We start from the raw sequence: 27,490 nt of genomic DNA on the forward strand, positions 1-27,490 counted from the left end.
TTTCACTTTAATTATATGAAATTTTTTTATAATTATTTTATGAATTTTTATTTTTCCAAACAGTGCGACATCCGCAATCGATAAGACGTATCAACATACACGGAGTAAAAAGCTAGACTCAGTGTTAACATTTTCATGTTGATTTCCACAAGCAGTTTTCTTTATATTGAGCAATTATCCGGAAAAAACTCAACTCATCTGCTTTGACTCAATCTCATTTTACGCGTCTGTACACAATTTCAATGAATTCCTTTTTCGCTTTACCAACGCTTTTACCGCACCTCCTGCCTGTAAAGCCAACATAACTTTGTTTATTTAACAGAGAGTATGAATTTCCATGTGAAAAGGACAAAGCAGAAGCAGAAAATATGTTTATAATACAATCACGTTTATTGTTGTTGTTATTGTCGTTTCTTCTGTTATTATCGGTGTTCTTGTTGTTGTTGTTTTCATTTGATATTGGCCTTTCACTTGACAGGAAAGCTTAAATACTTAAATTGTTATTTTATTGCCGAACAAAAGCTTTACCCTTTTGCTTTGCTTATGATTGTGTGAAAAATGACAGGTTGCTTTGACAACAGAAAGTATTCGTACACTAACAAAAAAATGTGGAAAAGTTAGTAGAATAATTTTTTTTTTGAAAATATATTTGTATTTTAAATAATAATTAATCTGTAAAATAAAAATCATATCTTTTACTTATAACTACTGCTCTGTACGTACTACTTTGACAACATTAAGTATTCGTACACTAACAAAGAAAATAAAAAAGAAAAGTTGGAAATAAAAAAATTTTTTTAAAAATTTATTTTTATTTTAAATAATAATTAATCTGTAAAATAAAAATCATATCTTATCACTACTGCTCTGTACGTATTGCTTTGACAACATAAAGTATGAAGTATTCGTACACAAACAAAAAAAATAAAAAAGAAAAGTTAGAAATAAAATAAAATTTTTTAAAAATTTATTTTTATTTTAAATAATAATTAATCTGTAAAATAAAAATCATATCTTTTACTTATCACTACTGCTCTGTACGTATTGCTTTTTCAACATAAAGTATTCGTACACAAACAAAAAAAAATTTGAAAAAGTTAGAAGCAAACAATTTTTTTTTAATTTATTTTTATTTTAAACAATAATTAATCGCCAATGTGAATCGTGAAGTAACATTAGCATGACTTTCTCAATATTTCGTTTCTAGATTATGTTCTATACATAAGAAAGAATAAGTCAAACAACAAATAATGCCTCTACAAACAGAATAGTATTAAAATTCAACAAATAAAAATCAAAAAAAATATAACTATTTAATTTAATTATTCTGCAGCTGGTTTATGATATCGTTCAAAAATAAACACAGCAGGTGAATTTGTTAATAAAATACTTTTACAGCAAATTAACAAAACTTTAGAAAAATATGCAAACATAAAAGTCAAGTACGACTTTGGATCAGTTGGTTAAGGTGCGCTGACTCTAAGCTTCAAATTTGGCAGGGCATGAGTTCGATTCCTGCTTTTAGCAGTCTCAAAAAATTATTTACAATTAATTAAATATAAAAATTATTTCCAAGACCACCAATGATGGGTATTTGACAATACTCGAAACAGCTGTATGTTCAGCCAAGTTCAATTAATTAAAATAATATAAAAATAATTTTTGTAGTTCATAATTTTTTTAATCTTGGACTTAATATAGACCATCTCAGCATGAAGAAGATTCTACTTCCTCATATTACCTGGATATACCTATATTTAAATTTTGTAATTTTTTCGTTTATACTACAAGTTTTGTTTCTTGCAATTTACCTGGTTTTTTTTTCGTTCTTGTGATTTAAGGTGTTCTATATATATTAGATCTTCGATTTCTCTGTATATACTAGCGCCTTCATTATTTATCTTAAATTTTTTTTTAATAGTTCCACGCATTAGCTAAGCGCAATCCTATTAATAAATTTCAACTTCCTAATATCACCTAGAAATGTTATGGAATTTAATTATTTATTTGATTAAATCATCTGTTTTAGTTCTTATAATTCATGTAGATCTGTTCTTGTACTAGATCAATAGCATCTTTCATTCTTTTTTTCAATAATTTCTTCTAATTATTCCACGCATTGACTAAGTGCAATCTTACAATAGGTTTTTACTTCTTTATATTACTTTGAAATGTAATAGAATCTAATTATTTATTCGGTCAGAAAATAAGTATGGATTTTATAATTAACATAAGTAGATCTGGTCATAGGTCATTCTTTTCAAGCGGGAGGGACTTTAAACTTATCACTTCCGATATGGATTAAATATGAAAGAACAAATTTTTTTAAAGTAAAATTATCCGTATCTTGGGAAAAGTATTTTTTTTTTCCGAAAAGATTCGACCGCATGCGATTTTAAAAATTTGCAATTCAAATCAATTTTTAAATAAACATACTTCTTCTGATTGTCTTTTACGGTATAGCAAATAAATTTTTTGCTTTATATGAACTAAAATAATGACAACAGTTTTTGAATTATAAAATCACAGTTTTATACAATGTATTTCTTGAGTCTTTACCATTTTTTAAAGTGTATTCGCACTAAGGAAGGAACTGTAATGAAAGCTTAATCTATCTGCAAGTGTCATGCGCATAAATTAAATTAAAAAATTTGAGAAGTGAATAAAGATAAAAGAAAATTTTACACTCCACTTGAAAACATAACAAAAAACGTGCTTTATATACACTCAAAAAGGTTTAACTCAAAGAATAACTACTCAAATTTTGAGTGACCCAATGTTAACATATAAAAAAAAGAAACAATTTTTAATAAATTATATAAAAATACTTATAAATGATATAGATATATGATTAATTATTTAATTATTTTAGTAATTTTATTTAAATATTGATTTATTAAATTTTTAATTATAAATACTGCAGTACTATCTTGGCTAAATTATGGAAATATGAGACATTGACTCATTTCCAATAAATTAATTTTTATGAATGAACATTATTTTATCTTCCATTGATTAAAACTTTTTAACTATAAGTATCAAAAAAATATAAAATATCCAGACATGTCTGAAGTGTTCTATTAACAAGTTAACACTCAATTGGCTCTTTAGTTACAAAAAAATAGTAAAGGAAAAATTGAGTTAAAAATTATTTTCAGTACACTGCATAATGTTTGCAGTAGTTTAAGTGGAAAGCCATTTTCAGAAGGCCAAAATGCAACAAGTGGAGTATGGATAATAAATGCCATATGGTCTGGAACATAAAATAAACATTAATTTTAATCAAAAAAAATAGTTCCTTTGAAATAGGGTTGGCAAGTTGTTTGTGGGAGCAATATTTAAATAAGGAAATATTAAATTGCGATGACTAAAATATTATGAAATATAAGACAAAATGTTACAAATTCCAATTTTAAATATTATGTTTTTCGATAAACTCCCATTAAAACTCTGTTAAACAGTCGAGTTAATGATAAATTCGCATTAGCTTTATATTAGGCATCTTTTTTGTCTTCTTTTGTATTATTTTTTAATCACAAATTCACTTTTACCGTTCATGAAAAAAATATTAAATTGAATTAAAAAAAAATTAAATTCAACCAACGACTAACTATAAGTCTAAAATAGCCTTCAGAAGCAATCCAAATGATTTTTTTCTCACATACCTCCTTCAACAGAATTAAAGAAATATATCGTAAAAGTAGAATTATTATTATAATCATTGATTTGTGGCATATACCATATAACTATAAGCAGTGAGCAACTAAGTAAACATAATTTCAATTATTTAAGTATTCTTTTTCTTATCTGAAGTGCTTTAACCTTTTCTTAAAACTGACACTAAAAAGAATTCCCCTATTAGTGCGTTTCATAACACTAATGGGGATTCACAAATTCGTAACAAAACACCACAAACAAAGAAGAAAGAAAGACAACAATATTAAAAATCATGAATGATTAACCGTATTGTTCCTCTTTAAGTGAAACCCCGTCTGCCAAGCTTAATTAACAGTCGCGACCAAACACAAACATCAACTGATAAGATGCTATAAAAGACCTGAGCGAAGTCAAATCTACATCAAACGAACTGCAACCGGCAAGAAAACAAATTCAAAAGTGTACTTAATTTAAATAACAAAATATATATAAAAATTACTTTAAAATATATTTTAAATCATATATTAACAAATAAAATATATACAAAATGAAATACTTTATCTATATTGCTGTTACAATCGCTACCTTATGTGTTATAACCGAAGCAACACCACAACGTTTTCAAAAGTTACCTTACTATCCACCACCAACTAGACCACCACGTCCAATACGTGTACGACGAGATGCACTCAGTGGTTCATTGGCCAGTAATCCAAATGGTGGTGCTGATGCAAGACTTGAATTGGGACATGCTATAGGTGATCCAAATCACAATCTAATTGGTAGTGTGTTTGCTGCTGGGAATACGGTGAAAGGACCCGTGGCAACTGGTGGTACCTTGGCTTATAATAAGTAAGTTCCTATTTTCATATTTCCATAATATTTTATAAAGTTATTAACTCCAATTAATTTCAATCTAGTAATGGTCTTGGTGCTTCATTGACTAAGGAACACATTCCTGGTGTACGTGATTCATTCACTCAAAGCGTCAATGCTAACCTCTTCAAGAGTGGACCACACAGCGTTGACGCTAATGCATTCAAATCTCAAAATACCCTCGCCAATGGATTTAAATTCGAACGCAATGGTGGAGGTTTGTCTTATGGACATGCCAACGGTCATGGTGCCAGTCTTACACAAAGTAGTATTCCCAATTTTGGTAAACAATTAGAATTGGCTGGCAAGGCGAACTTATGGTCATCACAAGATCGTAACACCCGTTTAGATTTGGGTGGAAGTGCTTCCAAGTGGACAAGTGGACCATTCAGTAATCAAAAAACGAACTTTGGTGGCAATTTGGGCTTGACTCATTACTTTGGCTAAATTATTATTATATCGTATTTATATTTAAATTTAGTTTTATAATTATAGTTAAATTTATTTATTTTCAATAAAAAATTAATACTTAAACTAAATAAAATATATGAGTATTCAGTTTTAATTTTTCGCATTAAAGTCAATATTACTCAAGTTTCTAGAAACCACATTTTTCTTAAATAGACGGCATCAATATATATATTAGATCTTATTTGTAATTATAATTACAAGCAAAGAAGTATCACTTTATTGACTTTATTGAATATATTACTACCAAACTGCTTAAATTAATTATCAAACATCCCCTACTAAAGACAAATGCTTCATGCCTTAATCTTAAGATCCTTGAAGTTGGATTCATTATTCAGATACTAGTTAAAACTGTAATCATATTTTGTACTAAGATCTCTATAGTGCAAGAGGGACTTGATTTTCGATATTTTTAAATATGTAGAATAGTTATATGAATTTAATCAAATAACTTTATAATTAAAAATTATAAGAAATTAGTACACTCTATATATTGTTAAGGATGGGTTCGAGGAAAATTAACGAAACCACAAAAATTTCTTAAGTGTTAATATATTAAATGATGATAATACACATAACTAATTTGTTTCCATCCATGTCAAATTCGACAGCATATCAATATTAGACGGATTATTGACATATGAATATTTACAGATAATCCAGATAAAAAAAAAGATAATTCAAATTGTGTTTTCAACTACCAGTAGTTTTCACTAAGATAGCATAGTAATATTGACGAATATGATATTAGTTCAAACTAGATGTAATCTCAGCATTATTCAACGAAAAAAATGCAGGTAGGCGTTTATGTCACTAAAGCAGCTAATAGGTAAGCAAATCATTAGGGAAACTAAAACCAGATTGAGCCGCCTTTGCTTAAATATAAAACACTCAAGCCAATTAAACTCCATACAATTTTTTTTTCTTTTTCTCTTGCTGGTAAGAGTGATGAGGTTATACTCTCTAATGAAAACCCCGCCAGAACCTAAATGTAGAAAGTTAAGACTTTTGTCAAAGTGGTGTTGACGAGAAAAAAATAAGAAACATACAATAACTGCTATATCACTATCTTGCTTTTGTAACTTCAAGATTTTTAATCTAAAAATACTATTAACTAGAAATTCAACCTTTAGATTTTTGCCAGCATCCCAATTTTAATTGGGATGTCTTATAACACCCGTTCTATAAGAACGTTATAGAATCAATGAGTCCCTTTTAGCCTATTTTAACAACCATACCGACTTTTAATGGTCTAAAGAAACGGAAAGAAACGTTCTGTGAACCAGTGTTCACATATTAAGCCAGTATATGGACTAAATACATCGCCAAAAATTAGCCGTATATCTTAACATAACCATTGAATCAGACCAAACATGTATACTATATAAAATAGAAAATACACTAATCTTAAATTTAAAATTGACCGTATTTTAATTAATTGTAATATTTTAGAAACTCTAAATTTACAAATTATTAAAACGATTTTTTCTATTTCATGAATACATAAAATTTTGTCTACAACGAGAAAAATTAATTTAAAAAGTAACTCAAAAATTACATATTTTAAAAAATTATTTGTAAACAATCACTCTAATGGGAGTCCCACACTAATCAATTAACTGATAAGCACCATTCAAATTCATATAAATATTAGCAATCAGTACTAAATCAACATCAAACAGCTATTAGCTTCGAACCAGTCGAGAACAATCAAAAATCTCTATAAAATTAAAGCATACTACTAAAGCAAAAATACAATATGAAGGTACTCATCTGCTTAGCCGTTTCAATCGCAGTGTTCTGCGTCATCACTGAAGCCACACCACAACGTTTTCAACGATTGCCTTATTATCCACCACCTACGAGTGCAACACGTCTGATACGAGTGAGGCGTGATGCTTTAAGTGGTTCATTAGTAAGTAATCCAAATGGTGGAGCTGATGCACGACTTGAATTGGGGCATGCTATAGGTGATCCAAATCATAATCTAATTGGTAGTGTATTTGCTGCTGGCAACACAGAGAAGGGACCTGTTGCTTCCGGTGGTACCTTGGCTTATAACAAGTTCGTTTGTATAATTTATATATATTCACTTTTATAACTAAATTTCATATATTTCCTCTAGTAATGGTCTTGGTGCTTCACTGACAAAAGAACATATTCCCGGTGTACGTGATTCATTCACACAAAGTCTAAATGCCAACCTTTATAAAAATGGTCCTCATAGTGTAGATGCTAATGTATTTAAATCACAAAATACTCTTGCTAATGGATTTCAATTTGAACGCAATGGTGGTGGCCTTTCATATGCTCATGCTAATGGACATGGTGCCAGCTTGACACAGAGCAGTATTCCTAATTTTGGTAAACAATTGGAATTTGGTGGAAAGGCAAATTTATGGTCATCACAAGATCGTAATACTCGTTTGGATTTGAGTGGAACCGCATCAAAATGGATGAGTGGACCATTCAGTAATCAAAAGACTGACTTTGGTGGAAATTTGGGTCTAACACACTATTTCGGTTAAAATTAAATATTATTGTTATATACTAGTTATATACTAGAGTTGCTGTTCAAATTTAGTATACATATTAAAAATTTGTTAGTATTTTTTTTTCATTGCAATATTTGGTAAATATGATTAAGTTATTTTAAACAAAAAATAAATTATAGTAACAAATATTAAAACTTTATTTTACTCACTTATTTAGTTTTACTAATTAGATATATTAAAGACGATAACATACAAATCTTTACTAGATGCAACATACAGGGTTATAAAGAAAATTTCATCCGTACAAAGTATTTGATGCAATATATATAATCATATTTGCAGCCCAAAAAAATTTTTTACTTAAACTATGGGTACTTATATGGAAGTAATAATATATTAAGAAGATTGATTCAAGTGCAAGCTATATCTTAGAAAACAATCAACTGACCTAAAACCAAAAAGTAGACCCAATTAGATACTACAATAATAAGGTTAACCGATTGCTTTAGATAACGGTATCCCAATTTAGAAATCCATTTTGTACCATTTAAAAAACGAACGTTGTTTTTAATGCCTATACTGGTGATATTAGACCGGAGAAGGAATAGAGGAGGAATACAATAGAGTGGATATACACTTACTGACAAGTATCAATCAGTTACACCGTAGTTGAGTAACTTCCTACTTCATTATTTTCAGATAAATCGCTACAGCAGTAGCCACTGAATGAAACCCTTATTAGATGGACATTCCAACAGTTTTTATTAGATGAGACTAATTGAACTCATTAGATACTAATTAGTTCTCACCTCATTATAGCTGTATCGTGTCATTGCATGGATGTTCTTTGTGCCAAATTTAGTCGACCTTTTTATAGTTTTGTATACATATGGTCCGTTTAATTGAAACCATATGCAATGGTGTATTCAGAAAATTACGATTTAGATCACCCCCTTCTCCTTCTCTTTACAATTTAATCTAAAGATAATTCACTGCAAAAACACTTCCAAAAAAACATTTTTATATATTCACTTGTTGAAATATATAAATATATGTATATATATTCTTTCCTTACTAAGAAAACTATTTCCTTACTAAGGACATAGTATTATTAATATTACGTAATATTCACGTCATTATGTATCTTTAAGGAGTTTCACCTCGCATCAATGTTGACCTATCAAGTCTATATGTGATGTCAGCCAACCAGCTTTTTCGTACATACATATCTTTGAACTTTGACAACATATTTATGATAAATATATATTATTTACCATCATTATGTGAATTTAAGTGTCACACCTCGCATCAGTGTTGACCTATCAAGTCTATATGTGGTGTCAACCGACCACCTTTTCCTATTTACATATCTTTAAATTTTTACAACATATTTCTGATAAATATATATTACTTACCGTCATTAAGAGTCTTTAAGTAGTCTCATCATTATGGATCTATCAAGTCTATATGTGGTTTCAACCAACCTGCTTTTCCTACTAACATATCTTTAAATTTTTACAACATATTTATGATAAGTATATATAAAGAATATTCAAAAATATTCAGTAATACAACTGTAAATCCAAAATTTCTATAAGAAAATAAATATATTTTGTTTTCGAGTTAACAAGTTAACATTATGTATAATCAAATCATTTATTATTTTTTCTTATATATAATATTATTATAATATTATATATAATAATATTAATATATATATATATATTCATTTAATTTTTTAACTTATCTTTATTGTTAAATACTATGATGAAATACTATGGTGTCTCCTAAAAAGTAATTAAGAGAATTGTCACTTTTATCCAAGAAATGAACAAAATCATAGGGAAAGAATCATATGTTAAGAAAAGACTATATTATCTAAAACAAACACTTAATCCAAAAAACCTTCACTTCAAAAAAACAGTTCATTTAGTAATAAGAAACAATTTTTTTTTATTTTAGTCCATTAAGCATTTTTTAATAATTTTATTCAGATATTAGGATAATTTGGAAAATTTTTGTTCATTATTTTTCTTAAATTTTTAATAGTACAATATTACAAAGTTTTTAATGTTAATTAATACCTTAAATTCGTCTAAGCATATTATTAAAAAAACCGTTCTTTTATCATGTATGCAGGTGCCCAGCAGCGGCAAGACGTAGACTCGACTACCTTGGAAGCGGGATCTTAGTCCCGAGGATCTTAGTTAGATTTATAAATAATCTAGAATTGTCTTAGTTGGGCCTTAAGGCGTCGGAGTGCATTCATAGCCTATTATTTAGTAATAATAATGAAATCATGTACTTCAATATCAGGTGTTGAATGAGTAACCTGCTGCTTTATTTTTTTGATGCTTTCTTATTTAATATCAAAAGTTCTTTTTATTAGAAATTAATAAAGAAATTTAAAAGTTGTAAAACAATTTACTTAATAAAAATGACAAACTAACAATTTTAAAGTAATTAAGTATTTTCAAAAAATACCCTACTCTCAAACTTAATTTCTTAGAATAAATATATATAAAAAGTTTTGCAGAGCGACGTTTTTTCATAATTCCCCCTTAACACTTTTCGATATATATATATATATACAGAAATGTAGTTCATCATTTCATTCAGTAGTTTTGAATGAAAAGAAATTACAAATACTTTTTATTAAAAAACCTGTTTAATGTTGTCAATAGGTTAGACAAAGTCAATAAAATGTGATCTTTTACTGAACTCACAAACGATCGCGAAAAAAAAAGTCCGCTAAGAAACTGACCTATCCAAAAAGAGATGAGCAATTGGATTGCATGTAGCAGTTCGGATATAACGTCACGGATCTGCCGTTGAATTAATTATGTCAAAAAAAACAATGTACTTTTTCTATGACGGGGGATTTTTAAATATTAAACTACGAAACTTACGAACATAAATATTTAAAATAAATCAAAATGAAAATAAATAAACAAACATTAAATTTTATTAAAAAACAGATAAGAAAGATTCATTTACAATTTTCTTTTTGTTTTTACTTTTTTTTTGTGTTATTAATCGCACCAAAAAAAACACGAAAATTTACAGACGCGAGGGAATACCCCTCGCTTATTCAGGCAATTGATAAGAAATCACTAGTCTTTAGCTTGATATAAAAGCAACAGCGCTTGAAGATCTTCACATCAAACACTTGGCAGCTTTCAGTACAAAAGTATTACTTTTATTATTTATTAAATCATTTTTAATACAAAATAAATTAAAAATTAGCAACAAAATGAAATATTTCATCTATATTGCTGTTACAATCGCTACCTTATGTGTTATAACCGAAGCAACTCCACAACGTTTTCAAAAGTTACCTTACTATCCACCACCAACTAGACCACCACGTCCAATACGTGTACGACGTGATGCACTCAGTGGTTCATTGGCCAGTAATCCAAATGGTGGTGCTGATGCAAGACTTGATTTAGGACATGCTATAGGTGATCCAAATCACAATCTAATTGGTAGTGTGTTTGCTGCTGGGAATACGGTGAAAGGACCCGTGGCAACTGGTGGTACCTTGGCTTATAATAAGTAAGTTCCTATTTTCATATTTCCATAATGTTTTATAAAGTTATTAACTCCAATTAATTTCAATCTAGTAATGGTCTTGGTGCTTCATTGACTAAGGAACACATTCCTGGTGTACGTGATTCATTCACTCAAAGCGTCAATGCTAACCTCTTCAAGAGTGGACCACACAGTGTTGACGCTAATGCATTCAAATCTCAAAATACCCTCGCCAATGGATTTAAATTCGAACGCAATGGTGGAGGTTTGTCTTATGGACATGCCAACGGTCATGGTGCCAGTCTTACACAAAGTAGTATTCCCAATTTTGGTAAACAATTAGAATTGGCTGGCAAGGCGAACTTATGGTCATCACAAGATCGTAACACCCGTTTAGATTTGGGTGGAAGTGCTTCGAAGTGGACAAGTGGACCATTCAGTAATCAAAAAACGAACTTTGGTGGCAATTTGGGCTTGACTCATTACTTTGGCTAAATTATTATTATATTGTATTTATATTTAAATTTAATTTATGAGTATAGTTAAGTTTATTTATTTTCAATAAAAAATTATAATTAAAATTGAATAAAATATATAGTTAATATTCTTCCATAATTCAATAAAAATTTAGTATTGTAATTTTAGAAAGTATATTTTTCTTAAAAGATGAATATGTAAATACATATGAATTTAATTTATAAAACTATAATTATTGATGAAATAGTTTTTAGATCTTCTAACTTATATCAATCAATCTTAAGCAGATCATTAACAACATTGCCATAAAATAAATATTTCAGACTCTACAACTTTGCTACACTAAAAAAAATTATAAAAATTAGCAGCCTGGCTTGCAGTGCTAATAACTTAAAGATCATTTTAAAACGTGCACAATAATGAATATTTTAAAAAAATTACAGACTTATTACAGACAGGCGTCTTACTTGATTGTTTGACCATATAAATCAACCGCAACGTTTTCAACGACTGCATTATAATCCACCGCCCACGGTAGGCGAGAAGAACAGAAACCTGATCTACAGCCACATAATCATACCATCACTACTCTATGGGCGGGTAACTCTCTTCAGAGTGCCTTGGTACATCCGCACGAGTGACATGCTAAGAGGCTTTAGAATAAAACAGGCTGCCCTACTTAGCTTTATCTAATCTCACAATAATCTCTAACCGCATGGAGCGGTACGCAAATCTTAGATCAGTCATCGAATAATCACGAAGCTTTTTAATCACAAATAGATAAATTATTCAGTGAGAAACCCCCCAGCAGAGTAAAAGTGCCCAATTGCACTAACTCGGAAAAGACTCTGGTTTAATTGCACTAACTCTGGGCTCTGATTTAATTTTGTCCTTCATTTTGCTACACTGAAACAAAATAGTTACAAAAAAATATGATGTATAAGTAAATAACTAAACTTTAACTAACTTTAAGAGGCCCTATGCTCCATGAAGCATAATTGAACCAAGAAGAAGAAAAACTTTTAACAGTAAATATTAGTTTTTATTTTTATTGTGCGTATATTGAGATATTTTCAAAGGGTTACACTTTTTCATTATTTTTTATATATATCATATATATAGTAATAATTGTAATACTTTATTTATATATTTAACTTTTTAATATTTTACTTCTTAAAGTCATCAATTTTGAATTTCTATCCAGAAATTAACCTAAAAATGTATATACGGGGCTAGTTAATGAGATTTTAAGCCACCAGAAAATGTTCGAACATAATATAATAAGTATTCTATTCATTTTTAGAACAAAATAAATATAAAATGTAAAAGATCAGCTGTTGAATCACTTCAAATATCCTAGAAGACCTCGAACATTTTCAAGAAAATAAAATGTTCAACCCAATTAGTTTGCTTATACTGCTTAAGAATCAAAACGCTCAATCACTTTGAATTACTAAATAGAACTCAGCTGATAGACGATTTTTGTCAAAATGTCATGTGACTTCCCACGTTATGAGTGCCATATTTGGAAAACTTATTGACATATCCACGTAAATTAATAGACTTGCATTGGTCGAAGCCCGTCAAGTGATTAATTGCATTTTTTAATTACATTTTTTAATAATTAATAAAAAGTTGTCAAGTCCTTTCAATGAAAATTATTATATACGCTAATAAAGGACAACTGACAATGAATAATATGCTTAATTTTTGCACACAATTTTTAGATAATGAACTTAAAGAATTTCTAGTACGAGTTTATTACGTTTTAAAGTCTAAAAGAGTTTGTTATGTCTGAAATTTGTTTTACGAAACATGTCGTCAAAGGTTCATCGGTATATTGTAAACACTCTAGGTACTTGCTATACATTTTACTCGGCCGCAATTGGTGCCTCTTCATATATTTACAATGTTAAAACAAAAACCTATAAACAAACTCTATTTTCGCGCTACTATGTTCTCTCCACAAACATTTTGACTTGCATTGTTCTACCCTTTATGTATTGGAAAACTATACTAGATCTAAAAGGTACAACTCAATTAATGAACGCATCATACATCGTCACTTTAATTATATTCACGGCAATGATTTACTACAATATTATATTCCGATTTAAAAGAGAGAAGACAGAAGCATCAATGTTTATCATTTTCAAAAAGATTGAAGACAAATATTTAAAGCATATATCAATGAATAAATCTACTGAAAGCTTCTTTAATCGACTACTCTATACTGTTTTCTTCATTTGGATATATCAAACCTCTTCATCCCATGTGGCAGTAGGTGATGTTACAAATACAAATAATGCTCTATGGACAGCTCTCTATGTTTTCATTTATGTTGATCTGAGCTACAATGTACATTTGATATCACAAAGAAATATTTTCGGACTCTGGTACATTTGCCGTGCATTCTATTACATCAATGCAAATCTGAATGCAATATTGCAAGACGTTGAGAAACTCACAAGAATGGGAAGTATGCCGCATTTAGAAAAAAAACTACTAGAGAGAGGGCTCTGCAAGAAGCTACAAAAAATGTTTCGTTTACACAAGCGATTAACGGAATTATTAAATCGATGGGTTAAAGTCTATCGTTTACATACATTAGGAGTACATTTTACGTATCTGACATGGATTACTACATTTATTTTTTATATCGTTGTCATGATACTAACATCATATGATGGAGTTTGGATCATATATAGTAATACATATAATATTGCTTTACTTATGGAGTTACTTATGCTGCATACAATATGTGACTTAATAATGCGATCCTATATGGAGACTACTTTTTTATTGAGAAATTATAACATATATTCCTCTGATATGCAGGATATTAACAAAATGGTTAAAATTTAATTCAATTATTTATTTATTTATTTTTTATAACTTTTTTTTTTTGCAGATCGAGGAATTTTCTTTAAAACTTTCTGTCTTGGATATTAAAGTAACAATATATAAATTATTTTATTTAAATAAATCGGAATTTTTTAATGTTTGTGTAACAATTTTGCAATATGCAATTGTTTTAGTTCAGTTTCATCTTCTATTTGAATAGAGAATACCTATATATTTATAGTAAATCTGATATTTCTTACCTACAATAAATTAAATTTCATAATAAATATAATTATGTATACATCACTATTTTTTATTTTGTTTAATTTATAGTTTGTAAGAGAAAAACTATTATTCAGGCTTAGTGGTACGCTTTATATAAAATTGTTAACCTCTCATGTCTCTACACACGAATGCAACTAAAGCATTACTCGTTCCACTCCATTTGCTGCCAACATATCTTCGAGTTCAACAGAAGGTTCCAAATGATGTTACTAAATTCACTATTTACAAATAGACCAGAGTAAATACAAGACACTTTCGAATACCAAATTATAGTCTAGTCATCTCTCTTAATATCGACAATCGCAATATTCATCAATATATTATATTTGTGTTTTAGAAAAATTTTTATATAGAAGTCCCACATTTTCAATATACACACTTAAATATCTCAGAACAAATCCCATCATGAGTAAAAAAACACTATTACAGAATAATAGATTATTCAATAATAATCTAAAGACAATCATATTTTTTATGATATTTAGATCATTTATGATTAATCTGTTGAAACACCTTAGATTGTGCATCTAAAAGAAATTATGTATATCTAAAGTAATTTCACTTTCTCTGAAAATTTGCAATTATAATTATTATAGTACTGAAGATCTTTGACAAAGTCTTCTAATACCATTTTAGTTCTTATTTACACGGTTTGAGTTGTGATACTGGTATTCTCATATACACACATAATATATATGTATACAGATATTATATTCATACATAAAATATGAATAAATAATTTAGATTTAGACGCTTAAAACCCACACCAACACATCACTTCACCTTCCCAGTGAGACATTAACAAATCCATCCCAAAATAGATTAAAACTATTGATTGACACTAACTCGAATAAATAAATAAATAACAATAGTTATAATTAAGACCTTATATATACTTTAGTGAAAAACAATATCTTTATGAACGTAAACCTTAGCACTTCATTACCAGTAAAGAACAATAACTTGACTAAGTCAAGTAATATTCTTTATTAATCCACCATTTTACAAGCTTCAAAATCGTCAAAATCGTAAAAGACATATTACCATTACAAAAAAAAACATAGGTATTATCTCTTGTGTATAAAATACTTACAATTTTAATTATAATGAAAAAAATTAATTTGAAAAATTACATATTTTAAAAAATTATTTGTAAACAATCATTCTAATGGGAGTCCCACACTAATCAATTAACTGATAAGCACCATTCATATTCATATAAATATTAGCAATCAAATCTAAATCAATATCAAACAGCTATTAGCTTCGAACCAGTCGAGAACAATCAATAATCTCTATAAAATTAAAGCATAATACTAAAGCAAAAATACAATATGAAGGTACTCATCTGCTTAGCCGTTTCAATCGCAGTATTCTGCGTCATCACTGAAGCCACACCACAACGTTTTCAACGATTACCTTATTATCTACCATCTACGAGTGCACCACGTCTGATACGAGTGAGACGTGATGCTTTGAGTGGTTCATTAGTAAGTAATCCAAATGGTGGAGCTGATGCACGACTTGAATTGGGACATGCTATAGGTGATCCAAATCATAATCTCATTGGTAGTGTATTTGCTGCTGGCAACACAGAGAAGGGACCTGTTGCTTCCGGTGGTACCTTGGCTTATAACAAGTTCGTTTGTATAATTTATATATATTCACTTTTATAACTAAATTTCATATATTTCCTCTAGTAATGGTCTTGGTGCTTCACTGACAAAAGAACATATTCCAGGTGTACGTGATTCATTCACACAAAGTCTAAATGCCAACCTTTATAAAAATGGTCCTCATAGTGTGGACGCTAATGTATTTAAATCACAAAATACTCTTGCCAATGGATTTCAATTTGAACGCAATGGTGGTGGCCTTTCATATGCTCATGCTAATGGACATGGTGCCAGCTTGACACAGAGCAGTATTCCTAATTTTGGTAAACAATTGGAATTTGGTGGAAAGGCAAATTTATGGTCATCACAAGATCGTAATACTCGTTTGGATTTAAGTGGAACCGCATCAAAATGGATGAGCGGTCCATTCAGTAATCAAAAGACTGACTTTGGTGGAAATTTGGGTCTAACACACTATTTCGGTTAAAATTAATTTACTTTTCACTTTGATTGTATTTATTTAATTTTTATATAGATGAAGTTATGCTATATAAATAAATATTTATTAAATTTAATCATTTTAGTTTAAATCCTATTTGTACTTTAAGTGTGAAGTCCTCCCTTGGACTTCTGAAGAAGTTTTTTGTTGTTTAAGACAAAGAATCTTTTTTTGTCATTTTTTCAAGATAATACTCTTCTTGAAAAATGTCGTCCACAAAATGTGCTTCTTAGGTTGTAGTAAGTAGACATTTTTAAATTGAAAATATTTTAGTATAGCTCGACTACCTGAATATAATCCTTAATCTATATTAGCAATATCTATTAGAAACATAGTTAGAAGAACTAAAGTCGTAGAAGCGTTTATATATGTTCCTAGTACGTGAAGCTTGAATAATGTATATCTTAATTTAATCACAATAATTTAATCAAAGGTTTTGACTTCTTACCTTACTAAATGATTATGTTAATTGTTTGACCACAACGTTTTCTCTGATTAAGTTTTGAAGTTCATTTTGCTATACTGAAACAAAATAGCTTACACCTAAATTTATAAACTGAATCTGAATATTAAAAAGATAACGTGTAAGTAAATAACTAAACTTCGACTAACGTTAAGAGGCCCTATGCTCCATCAGGCATTAACGGAACCAAGAAGAAGAAATTCTTTTAATAGTAAATATTAACTTTTAGTTTTTTGTGCTTTTATTGAGATATTTTCTAACGCTTATATTTTTTCTGATTTTTTCATTATTTTTTACATTTTCATATATATATATATAATAATAATTATAATTCTTTATTTATATAAAGAGGTTTTCGAACAGAAGTGAAACAACAACAAAAATTTCTTTATTTATATAATAATCTTTTTAAAAAATTACTTCTTAAAATTTTCATCTACTTTTGATAATCACTTCAAGAGACTAACCTCATCAAACTGCCCTGAGTAGTTTTTTCATAATAAAAATGTATATACGGGGTAAATTAATAAATTTTTAACCAAGAAAATCATAAATTATTCTATTTATTTTTGAAACAAAACAAAAATAAACTGTAAAAAATCAGCTGTTGAATCAATTTAGGTATCTTAGAAGAACTCAAATATTTTCAAGGATATCAAGTGTCGAAATGTTATGTGGCTTCACACATTGGGAGTGCCCTTCGAAAAATATTTGGAAAACTTATTGACATACCCACGTAAAAGTGATAGAATTGCATTGGTCAAAGACCATCAAGTGATTAATTGTTTTGTTAGTAGAAAATTACATTTCTTTATGTTTAATTAATAAATTTTCTGCAAGTTGTCATGTCCTTTCAATCATAAAATAATATATGCTAGTAAAGGACAACTGACAATAAATAAAGCACGTAAAATATTTTTACGGAGTATTTTCTAGATAATGAACTAGATAAATTTCTAGTACAAGTTTATTAAGTCTGAAAATTCTTATACGAAGCATGGCGTCGAAGGTTCATCGGTACATTATAAAAACTCTAGTTACTTGCTTTACATTTTACTCGGCTGGGATTGGTGCCTCTTCATATATTTACAATGTGAAAACAAAAACCTATAAACAAACTCTATTGTCGCGCTACTATGTTCTCTCCACAAACATTTTGACTTGCATTGTTCTACCCTTTATGTATTGGAAAACTATACTAGATCTAAAAGGTACAACTCAATTAATGAACGCATCATACATCGTCACTTTAATTATATTCACGGCAATGATTTACTACAATATTATATTCCGATTTAAAAGAGAGAAGACAGAAGCATCAATGTTTATCATTTTCAAAAACATTGAAAACAAATATTTAAAGCATATATCAATAAATAAATCTACTGAAAGCATCTTTAATCGACTGCTCTATACCGTTTTCTTCATTTGGATATATCAAACCTTTTCATCTCATATGACAATAGCCGATGTTACAAATACAAATAACGCTATATGGACAGCTCTCTATGTTTTCATTTATGTTAATCTTAGCTATAATGTACATTTGATATCACAAAGAAATATTTTCGGACTCTGGTACATTTGCCGTGCATTCTATTACATCAATGCAAATCTGAACGCAATATTGCAAGAAGTTGAAAAACTCACAACGGTGGGAAGTATGCCGCATTTAGAAAAAAAACTACTAGAGAGAGAACTCTGCAAGAAGCTACAAAAGCTGTTTCGTTTACACAAGAAATTGACGGTATTATTAAATCGATGGATCAAAATCTATCGTTTGCAGACAATGGGTATACATTTTACATATCTGATATGGATTACTACACTTATTTTTTACACTGTTGTCATGATACTAGTATCATATGATGGAGATTGGGTCATATATGGTAATACACATAATATTGCATTACTTACGGAATTATTTGTGCTACATACAATATGTGACTTAATAATGCAGTCCTATATGGAGACAACATTTCTATTGAGAAATTATAACATATATTCCTCTGATATGCAGGATATTAACAAAATGGTTAAAATTTAATTCAATTATTTATCTATTTACTTTTTATTATAAATTTCCTTTCTTGCAGATCGAGGAATTTTCTTTAAGACTTTCTATCTGGGATATTAAGGTAACAATATATAATTTATTTTATTTAAAGAAATCCGAATTTTTTAATGTTTGTGTAACAATTTTGCAATATGCAATTGTTTTAGTTCAGTTTTACCTTTTATTTGAACAGAAAATTTATACTTGAAGTTAAACTAATATATGTTATTTACAATAAAATTGCAACCCACAAAGACTATAATAAAATATATAATTATTTTTCTGATAATAAAAATAAATCTATAATATTTTGTTAAATTTATAGTTTAAAAATAAAAGGTATTGCACAGGTGTGCTGACCAATCTTTCATAAAGTCTTTAATCTTTTGTGGGGAGAGAAGCTCTTCACGCTATTCAGTCAAAGTATTGTTCGAAGCTTAAGGTGCAAACAGACTCTAAGCTTCAGCAGCAGGCTCACACTGGTAAGACTAAATTTCAATACCATATATTGAAGAATTGACCAGAGTGAACATATGGCACATCTGACTACTAAATTGCAGTCCAATCATCTCTCCTTATATTGGTTATGGTGTTATGCTATATTTGCTTCATCTGTAAAAAAAGAACAGTAAGTTAAAGATAATACCATTCTAAGAAGTCCCTTAAAATTTACGCTAATGGTTTTACAATTTGAATACCAAGAATTCATAGAGAAAGTCTACTTAAAATTTCATTGTCATAGGTATGAAATGTATGCCTGACTTCTACAGTCAGTAATGCCTCATAACTACTTTACAGTATAATAATAATTAACTAATTTCTTAGGACCAAAGTGTGATCTTATCATCGTTATAGGAATATTTCTACGCAGCAGTCCCACACTTACAGCCCTAAACTTCTCAAACCAAAAACGATTACAAATGAAGGAAACATCATTATTTTGTTTTAAATAATAATCTAATTACAATGATATTATCAATTTTTTGGAAATTTTTATTTGATTAAGAGATTATCTATGGTTAATCTCAAATAAAACATCTCAAATTGTGTGTCTTAAAGAAAGTATGTATATCTGAAGTAGCTTCATTTGCTCTAGGCATTCTCAGGAGAAACCATAACAGTATTGGACAACCTCTTAAGTAAACGGCACATGATCATCGTAGACTGAGACTGACAATAAACATATTCTCAAAATATGTTTCTAAAGTCTATAAAATCGTCCTCCATTATTCAAAACTATATTAAATTGATAATCTAAACAAGATAGTTATAACGCAACCAGGATAAAAGTAGAAACTCTGGCACGTGACAAACCAATCAAACTTACCCAGGTGATAAGGTTAACTATCAAAAACAAATGTTTTAAATTTTTTATCCTCATACTTGGATATCAAAATTTCTTACACAAAATTATTTACAATTTTGCATTTTAATAAAATAGTATGTCATCAATTGCCAACTGCTATATTTATCCGTATATATTAGTCCATGTATTCCATTTTATTAAAACTACTATTTTTATTACAAATAAATACAGTAAAAAATTTATAAAAATTATTTACTTCGTATGTTACACTTATTAGTTGTTATTGTAACCCATTTTCTAGACCTGTCAAGCAAAAGGTACTGATATCGGAGAGATATGGCAATAAATTTAAAATGTTATTAACTTGATTACTGCATAGGAATAAACATATCCTGGCTGCCTTAATTAAAACAGTTTGACAAAGCATGTCGCCGAAACAACTTCGTTATATTAAAAATGCCCTCATAACATGTTATACATATTACTCGGTGGGCATTGGTGCTTCTTCTTACATTTACAATGTCAAAACGAAAACCTATCAACAAACTCCTGTAACGCGTTACGTTGTAGTGCTGGTCAATATTTTTACATGTATTATTCTACCTTTTCTGTATTGGAAAAACATGCAGGATGTTCAAAATACGTTTATGACACCTCTAATGAGTGCATCGTATAATATCAGCTTTTATGTGTTTCTGGCAATAATCTATCACAATATCATTTTTCGTCATAAAAGAGAACAGGAGGAGGCATCAGTATTTCTTGATTTCCAAAATATTGAAGAAAAATATTTAAAAAACTTGTCGATAAGTAAAACTAGGGAGAACTTCTTCAATCGATTTCTTTATAGTATTTTTATCATTTGGTTACATAAATGGATTATGATTTATATAACAATAGTAAATGTTACGGAAACAAATAATCCATTGAAGACATTTCTCTTCGTTTTCATATACACAAATTTTACCAATTTTGTACATTTTATAATACAAAGAAATCTTTTGGGATTATGGTTTATTTGCCGAGCATTCTGTTACATTAATACAAGTATAAATGGAATACAACAGGATTTTGAGAAGCTTGCAATTTTAAGGAATGCCAAGCAGTTGGAAAAAAAATTACTTGAAAGAGAACTGTGGAAAAGGCTACGTAAATTGTATGGTTTACACATGCGATTGACAAAATTATTGAAGAGATGGAATAACATCTATCGCCTTTACATCCTTGGTGTACATTTCACTCATCTAACCTGGATTACTACAATTATTTTTTGTACTGTTATCTTAATACTATCCCATTTCAATGATGAGGCATGGATAATATATGGTAATACTTATCAAATTTGCATGATGTTAGATCTATTTATGATGCATGGGTTATGTAACTTGATAACTGAGTCGTATAAGGAAACTATATGGTTTTTGAGGAATTACAACACATTTTCCTCAGATATATATAATTTTAACAGAACGGTAAAAGTTTATATTCATTAAATAGTATTATATATATTTATCATATATCTTTTGCAGATCGAAGAGTTTACATTAGAACTTTGTTCTTCTGATGTTAAAGTGACTATATACAAATTATTCAACTTAAATAAACGTTGTTTTTTCAAAGTTTGTGTAACACTTTTAAGTTACTTAATTGTATTAGTTCAATTTCATATTTTATTTGAATACAAAATATAGAATATTAAAGTAATTATATTAGAATAATACTTTTAAAAAATGTTGCTACCCTTCTTAATAAAATTATGAACTATGATTGTAACTATCTTTAAAGATTACCAAAACAAAAAGGTATCAACACCTACTTAATTGTTAGCCAGCGCAAATATTACAGATTCCATACCTTAGGGATTTCTTACAGATTGTAGTCAGCTTCAGAGTGTAGCCTTAAAAAGCATTTTCGACTTAATATATAAGATGCTCACGAAGCCAAAGTCTTAATACCAACCTTTATAAAAATGGATCTCATAGTGTGGACGCTAATGTATTTAAATCACAAAATAGTCTTGCCAATGGATTTCAATTTGAACGCAATGGTGGTGGCCTTTCATGTGCTCATGCTAATGGACATGGTGCCAGCTTGACACAGAGCAGTATTCCTAACTTTGGTAAACAGTTGGAATTTGGTGGAAAGGCAAATTTATGGTCATCACAAGATCGTAATACTCGTTTGGATTTAAGTGGAACCGCATCAAAATGGATGAGTGGGCCATTCAGTAATCAAAAGACCGACTTTGGTGGAAATTTGGGTCTAACACACTATTTCGGTTAAAATTAATTTACTTTTCACTTTGATTGTATTTATTTAATTTTTATATAGACGAAGTTATGCTATATAAATAAATATTTATTAAATTTAATCGTTTTTGTTTAAATCCTGTTTGTACTTTGAGTGTGAAGTCCTCCCTTGGACTTCTGAAGAAGTTTTTTGTTACTTAAGACAAAGAATCTTTTTTTGTCATTTTTTCAAGATAATACTCTGCTTGAAAAATGTCGTCCACAAAATGTGCTTCTTAGGTTGTAGTAAGTAGACATTTTTAAATTGAAAATATTTTAGTATAGCTCGACTACCTGAATATAATCCTTAATCTATAATAGCAATATCTGTTAAAAACGTAGTAAGAAGAGCTATTGTCGTAGAAGCGTTTATATATGTTCCTAGTACGTAAAGCTTGAATAATGTACGTCTTAATTTAATCACAATAATTTAATCAAAGGTTTTGACTTCTTACCTTACTAAATGATTATGTTAATTGTTTGACCACAACGTTTTCTCTGATTTAGTTATGAACTTCATTTTGCTATGTTAAAAAAAAAATAGCTTAAGTTCTAATTTATAGACTGAATCTGAATATTAAAAAGATAATGTGTAAGTAAATAACTAAACTTTAACTAACTTTAAGAGACCCTATGCTCCATGAGGCATCAACGGAACATGAGGCATCAAAAAGAAGAAAAACTTTTAATAGTAAATATTTGTTTTTATTTTATAATAATAATTATAATTCTTTATTTATATATTAAACTTTTAAACTTAATAAATTACTTCTTAAAATTGTCATTTACTTTTGATAATCACTTCAAGAGACTAACCTCATCAAACTGCGATGAGTAGTTTTTTCATAATAAAAATGTATATACGGGGTAAATTAATAAATTTTTAACCAAGAAAATCATAAATTATTCTATTTATTTTAAAAACAAAACAAAAATTAACTGTATAAGATCAGCTGTTGAATCAATTTAGGTATCTTAGAAGAGCTCAAATATTTTCAAGGATATCAAGTGTCGAAATGTTATGTGGCTTCACACATTGGGAGTACCCTTCGAAAAATATTTGGAAAACTTATTGACATACCCACGTAGAAGTAATAGATTGGTCAAAGGCCATCAAGTGATTAATTGTTTTGTTAGTAGAAAATTACATTTATTTATGTTTAATTAATAAATTTTCTGCAAGTTGTCATGTCCTTTCAATCATTAAATAATATTTGCTAGTAAAGGACAACTGACAATAAATAAAGCGCGTAAAATATTTTTACGGACTATTTTGTAGATAATAAACTAGATAAATTTCTAGTGCAAGTTTATTAAGTCTGAAAATTCTTATACGAAGCATGTCATGGAAGGTTCATCGGTACATTATAAACACTCTAGTTACTTGCTATACATTTTACTCGGCTGGCACTGGTTCCTCTTCATATATTTACAATGTCAAAACAAAAACCTATAAACAACCTCTATTGTCGCGCTACTATGTTCTCTCCACAAACATTTTGACTTGCATTGTTCTACCCTTTATGTATTGGAAGACTATACTGAATTTAAAAGATACAACTCAATTAATGAACGCATCATACATTGTCAATTCAATTATATACACGGCAATGATATACTACAATATTATATTCCGATATAAAAGAGAGGAGACAGAAGCATCGATGTTTATCATTTTCAGAAACATTGAAGAGAAATATTTAAAGCATATATCAATAAATAAATCTACTGAAAGCTTCTTTAATCGACTACTCTATACTGTTTTCTTCATTTGGATATATCAAACCTTTTTATCCCATTTGACAATAAGTAGTGTCACTAATACAACTAATGCTATGTGGACAGCTCTCTATGTTTTCATTTATGTTAATCTCAGCTATAATGTGCATTTGATATCACAACGAAATATTTTCGGACTCTGGTACATTTGCCGTGCATTTTATTACATCAATGCAAATCTGAACGCAATATTGCAAGAAGTTGAAAAACTAACAACGGTGGGAAATATGCCGCATTTAGAAAAAAAACTACTGGAGAGAGAACTCTGCAAGAAGCTACAAAAGCTGTTTCGTTTACACAAGAAATTGACGGTATTGTTAAATCGATGGGTTAAAATCTATCGTTTGCAGACAATGGGTATACATTTTACGTATCTGCCATGGATTACTACACTTATTTTTTACACTGTTGTTATGATACTAACATCATACGATGGAGTTTGGATCATATATAATAATACTCACAATATTGCATTACTTATGGAGTTACTTATGCTGCATACAATATGTGACTTAATAATGCAGTCCTATATGAAGACTACATTTCTATTGAGAAGTTATAACATATATTCCTCTGATATGCAGGATATTAACAAAATGGTTAAAATTTAATTCAATTATTTATCTATTTACTTTTTATTATAAATTTCCTTTCTTGCAGATCGAGGAATTTTCTTTAAGACTTTCTATCTGGGATATTAAGGTAACAATATATAAATTATTTTATTTAAATAAATCGGAATTTTTTAATGTTTGTGTAACAATTTTGCAATATGCAATTGTTTTAGTTCAGTTCCATCTCCTATTTGAAGAGAAAATATATATTTCAACTTAATGTAATATTTCTTATCTACAATAAATTAAATCACGTAAAAAATATAAGAATATGTATAATTATTTTATACGTCACTTTTTTTTTTATTTTGTTTAATTTATAGTTTGTAAGAGAAAACTATTATTCAGGCTTAGTGGGACGCTTTATATAAAATCTCTCATGTCTCTACACACGAATTCAACTAAAGTATTACTCGAACCATCTCTCTTAATATCGACAATGGTGTTATTGATCTTTTACGGTATAATGTTTATATAACATTACTCCAGTTGAATGGGATAGACTGCAGTAATAGACTGCCATACCACATAAATAACATGGCTCATCCACAACCCCATAAAAAGAAAAACACTATATAATCGTGATCGGCGATTACTTTCCATACCATAAGTTTAATATTGGCATTATATAGTAAAGTACTGAAGAAAGTACTCAACACATATTTTATTGTTAACCAACAAATACGTAACATAGATTCCATACTCTAGGGAGTTTAGTTAACTGTACAACGTTGCTATAAAAAGCATTTTCAAATGTTCCAGATATTTTTTAAGCGCTTCAAGTTGTATACGATAAAAAATTAGTTTAGTAAATGTAAATAGATCTAGCCATGTGTTCATTTGGACGACGGAGTCTACGACAACATTGAGCGTTACATTCAAAAGATATTTTTGTAATGTTTGAATCTTCATGGAACCTGTGAGCTAACCATTGTAATTTTCTTCTGCCGATTAAGAATGATTAGTATTAAGTAATTCATTCTATTGCAAACATATGTAAAATAGGTGTTACAAGTTTATTCTCATGGGAAGTTTTATATATTTAATTATATTTAAACGACTTCAGAGTATTAACCTTATTTTTCAGATATATATATTTTTATTACACCCATTTATCAAAAATTAGATGCTTGACGAACTGTCTTTGATTCTCAAATTCCCAATTCCCAAACTATGAACACTGGCATAAAACGTATTTATTTTTTTAAATTTTTAGAAATATATATTTTTTATAGACAAATTAAGTGAAGTTATTTAAAGTCATACATTTCAGCAGTGACATAGACTTCACTTCGAATGATGGCTGCATATATTATATGTATAAGGTCGGAGGAGTGAATAAGATAACCTGATTAATAATTGTATTCATCAAGGGAATTGATATATATAGTTTCCACAAAAATTGTGGATAACAAATCACAACAAAAAACGTTTTTGGGTCTTAGACTATGAAAGATAAGTTTTAACAGAATAAAATTGAAAAAAAAAAAAATTTTATTTCTTTAGAAACTGTCTTAACAAATATATTTAATATATAAAATAATATATAAATTACATTATTATTATTAGGAATATTTTATTTTTTTTAAACAAAACACGTTGGTTCTATTTAATCACATATTTTATTTAAATTTATTAACAAATTCGATGTTGCGGCTATCTTCAAGAAATATGTACAACATCTAGCAAATATTGGTCACAAAGAACATTAACATAATTTTTTGGTTAATAAAATGAAAAAATTTTTGCAAATAATAGTTATTAATTTTTTTGAAGCATATTATACTGGCAATTAAAAATTTCTTCTTCAGTGGAAATTATTGCCTCACCGACTCAAAGCACGTAGTTAAGGCTTATGGATATGTAGGAGAATATTCATAAGAAATTATTTTTAATACAACTCAAACCACATAGGTCCATTTATCATAGAATGAATTGAAGTCGGTTTCACTATATTGTATTAATTAAGAATTGTTTACGTTTGAGTTTGAGTTCGTCTATACTTATAAAAGGATATACACTGATTCTACATGATTCTCTAGTAGGAAACATTGCCTTACCATATTTAAAGCACATGTCAAAGATTTATGGAATGATATCTTCATCATAATTACTACTATTTTATTTTAGTAATAATATACTATTATTTTATATAATATTATTATATTATACTAATAATAAAATATTGATTGTTTTTTCCGTACTATTATTGAGAAGATCTGGCAATAAA

At 28.6% G+C, this 27,490-nt stretch overlaps 5 protein-coding genes across 5 annotated transcripts; all 5 read left to right on the top strand.

The window, feature by feature from the left end:
* The first annotated feature begins 4,165 nt into the window (after positions 1 to 4,165).
* LOC119680191 (attacin-B-like) lies at positions 4,166 to 5,015 on the top strand. Its single transcript, XM_038092889.1, has 2 exons — positions 4,166 to 4,509; positions 4,578 to 5,015. Exons 1-2 carry the CDS (start codon positions 4,205 to 4,207, stop codon positions 4,978 to 4,980), a joined length of 708 nt encoding a protein of 235 aa, XP_037948817.1. The 5' UTR covers positions 4,166 to 4,204; the 3' UTR covers positions 4,981 to 5,015.
* A 1,681-nt stretch (positions 5,016 to 6,696) lies between these two features.
* On the top strand, positions 6,697 to 7,630 carry LOC119680192 (attacin-B-like). The gene is made up of 2 exons (XM_038092890.1): positions 6,697 to 7,068; positions 7,130 to 7,630. Exons 1-2 carry the CDS (start codon positions 6,764 to 6,766, stop codon positions 7,530 to 7,532), a joined length of 708 nt encoding a protein of 235 aa, XP_037948818.1. The 5' UTR covers positions 6,697 to 6,763; the 3' UTR covers positions 7,533 to 7,630.
* Positions 7,631 to 10,676: 3,046 nt separating this feature from the next.
* On the top strand, positions 10,677 to 11,644 carry LOC119680193 (attacin-B-like). Its single transcript, XM_038092891.1, has 3 exons — positions 10,677 to 10,689; positions 10,746 to 11,057; positions 11,126 to 11,644. Exons 2-3 carry the CDS (start codon positions 10,753 to 10,755, stop codon positions 11,526 to 11,528), a joined length of 708 nt encoding a protein of 235 aa, XP_037948819.1. The 5' UTR covers positions 10,677 to 10,689; positions 10,746 to 10,752; the 3' UTR covers positions 11,529 to 11,644.
* A 4,263-nt stretch (positions 11,645 to 15,907) lies between these two features.
* LOC119681091 (attacin-B-like) lies at positions 15,908 to 16,773 on the top strand. The gene is made up of 2 exons (XM_038094166.1): positions 15,908 to 16,278; positions 16,340 to 16,773. Exons 1-2 carry the CDS (start codon positions 15,974 to 15,976, stop codon positions 16,740 to 16,742), a joined length of 708 nt encoding a protein of 235 aa, XP_037950094.1. The 5' UTR covers positions 15,908 to 15,973; the 3' UTR covers positions 16,743 to 16,773.
* Positions 16,774 to 21,202: 4,429 nt separating this feature from the next.
* LOC119674282 (attacin-C-like) lies at positions 21,203 to 22,907 on the top strand. Its single transcript, XM_038085414.1, has 2 exons — positions 21,203 to 21,249; positions 22,520 to 22,907. Exons 1-2 carry the CDS (start codon positions 21,203 to 21,205, stop codon positions 22,860 to 22,862), a joined length of 390 nt encoding a protein of 129 aa, XP_037941342.1. The 3' UTR covers positions 22,863 to 22,907.
* Positions 22,908 to 27,490: the final 4,583 nt, after the last annotated feature.

Source organism: Teleopsis dalmanni, chromosome 2 (genome assembly GCF_002237135.1).
Source record: "Teleopsis dalmanni isolate 2A chromosome 2, ASM223713v2, whole genome shotgun sequence".
NCBI lineage: Eukaryota > Metazoa > Arthropoda > Insecta > Diptera > Diopsidae > Teleopsis > Teleopsis dalmanni.

Excerpts from the sequence above, each read along its gene's own strand:
- LOC119674282 (XM_038085414.1), top strand. The coding sequence starts at position 21,203 with ATGCAGGATGTTCAAAATACGTTTATGACACCTCTAATGAGTGCATC. Across the intron at positions 21,250-22,519 it reads ACACCTCTAATGAGTGCATC|CCAAAGTCTTAATACCAACC; the intron begins GTATAATATCAG and ends ATGCTCACGAAG.
- LOC119680193 (XM_038092891.1), top strand. The coding sequence starts at position 10,753 with ATGAAATATTTCATCTATATTGCTGTTACAATCGCTACCTTATGTGTT. Across the intron at positions 11,058-11,125 it reads GGTACCTTGGCTTATAATAA|TAATGGTCTTGGTGCTTCAT; the intron begins GTAAGTTCCTAT and ends ATTTCAATCTAG.
- LOC119680191 (XM_038092889.1), top strand. The coding sequence starts at position 4,205 with ATGAAATACTTTATCTATATTGCTGTTACAATCGCTACCTTATGTGTT. Across the intron at positions 4,510-4,577 it reads GGTACCTTGGCTTATAATAA|TAATGGTCTTGGTGCTTCAT; the intron begins GTAAGTTCCTAT and ends ATTTCAATCTAG.
- LOC119680192 (XM_038092890.1), top strand. The coding sequence starts at position 6,764 with ATGAAGGTACTCATCTGCTTAGCCGTTTCAATCGCAGTGTTCTGCGTC. Across the intron at positions 7,069-7,129 it reads GGTACCTTGGCTTATAACAA|TAATGGTCTTGGTGCTTCAC; the intron begins GTTCGTTTGTAT and ends TATTTCCTCTAG.
- LOC119681091 (XM_038094166.1), top strand. The coding sequence starts at position 15,974 with ATGAAGGTACTCATCTGCTTAGCCGTTTCAATCGCAGTATTCTGCGTC. Across the intron at positions 16,279-16,339 it reads GGTACCTTGGCTTATAACAA|TAATGGTCTTGGTGCTTCAC; the intron begins GTTCGTTTGTAT and ends TATTTCCTCTAG.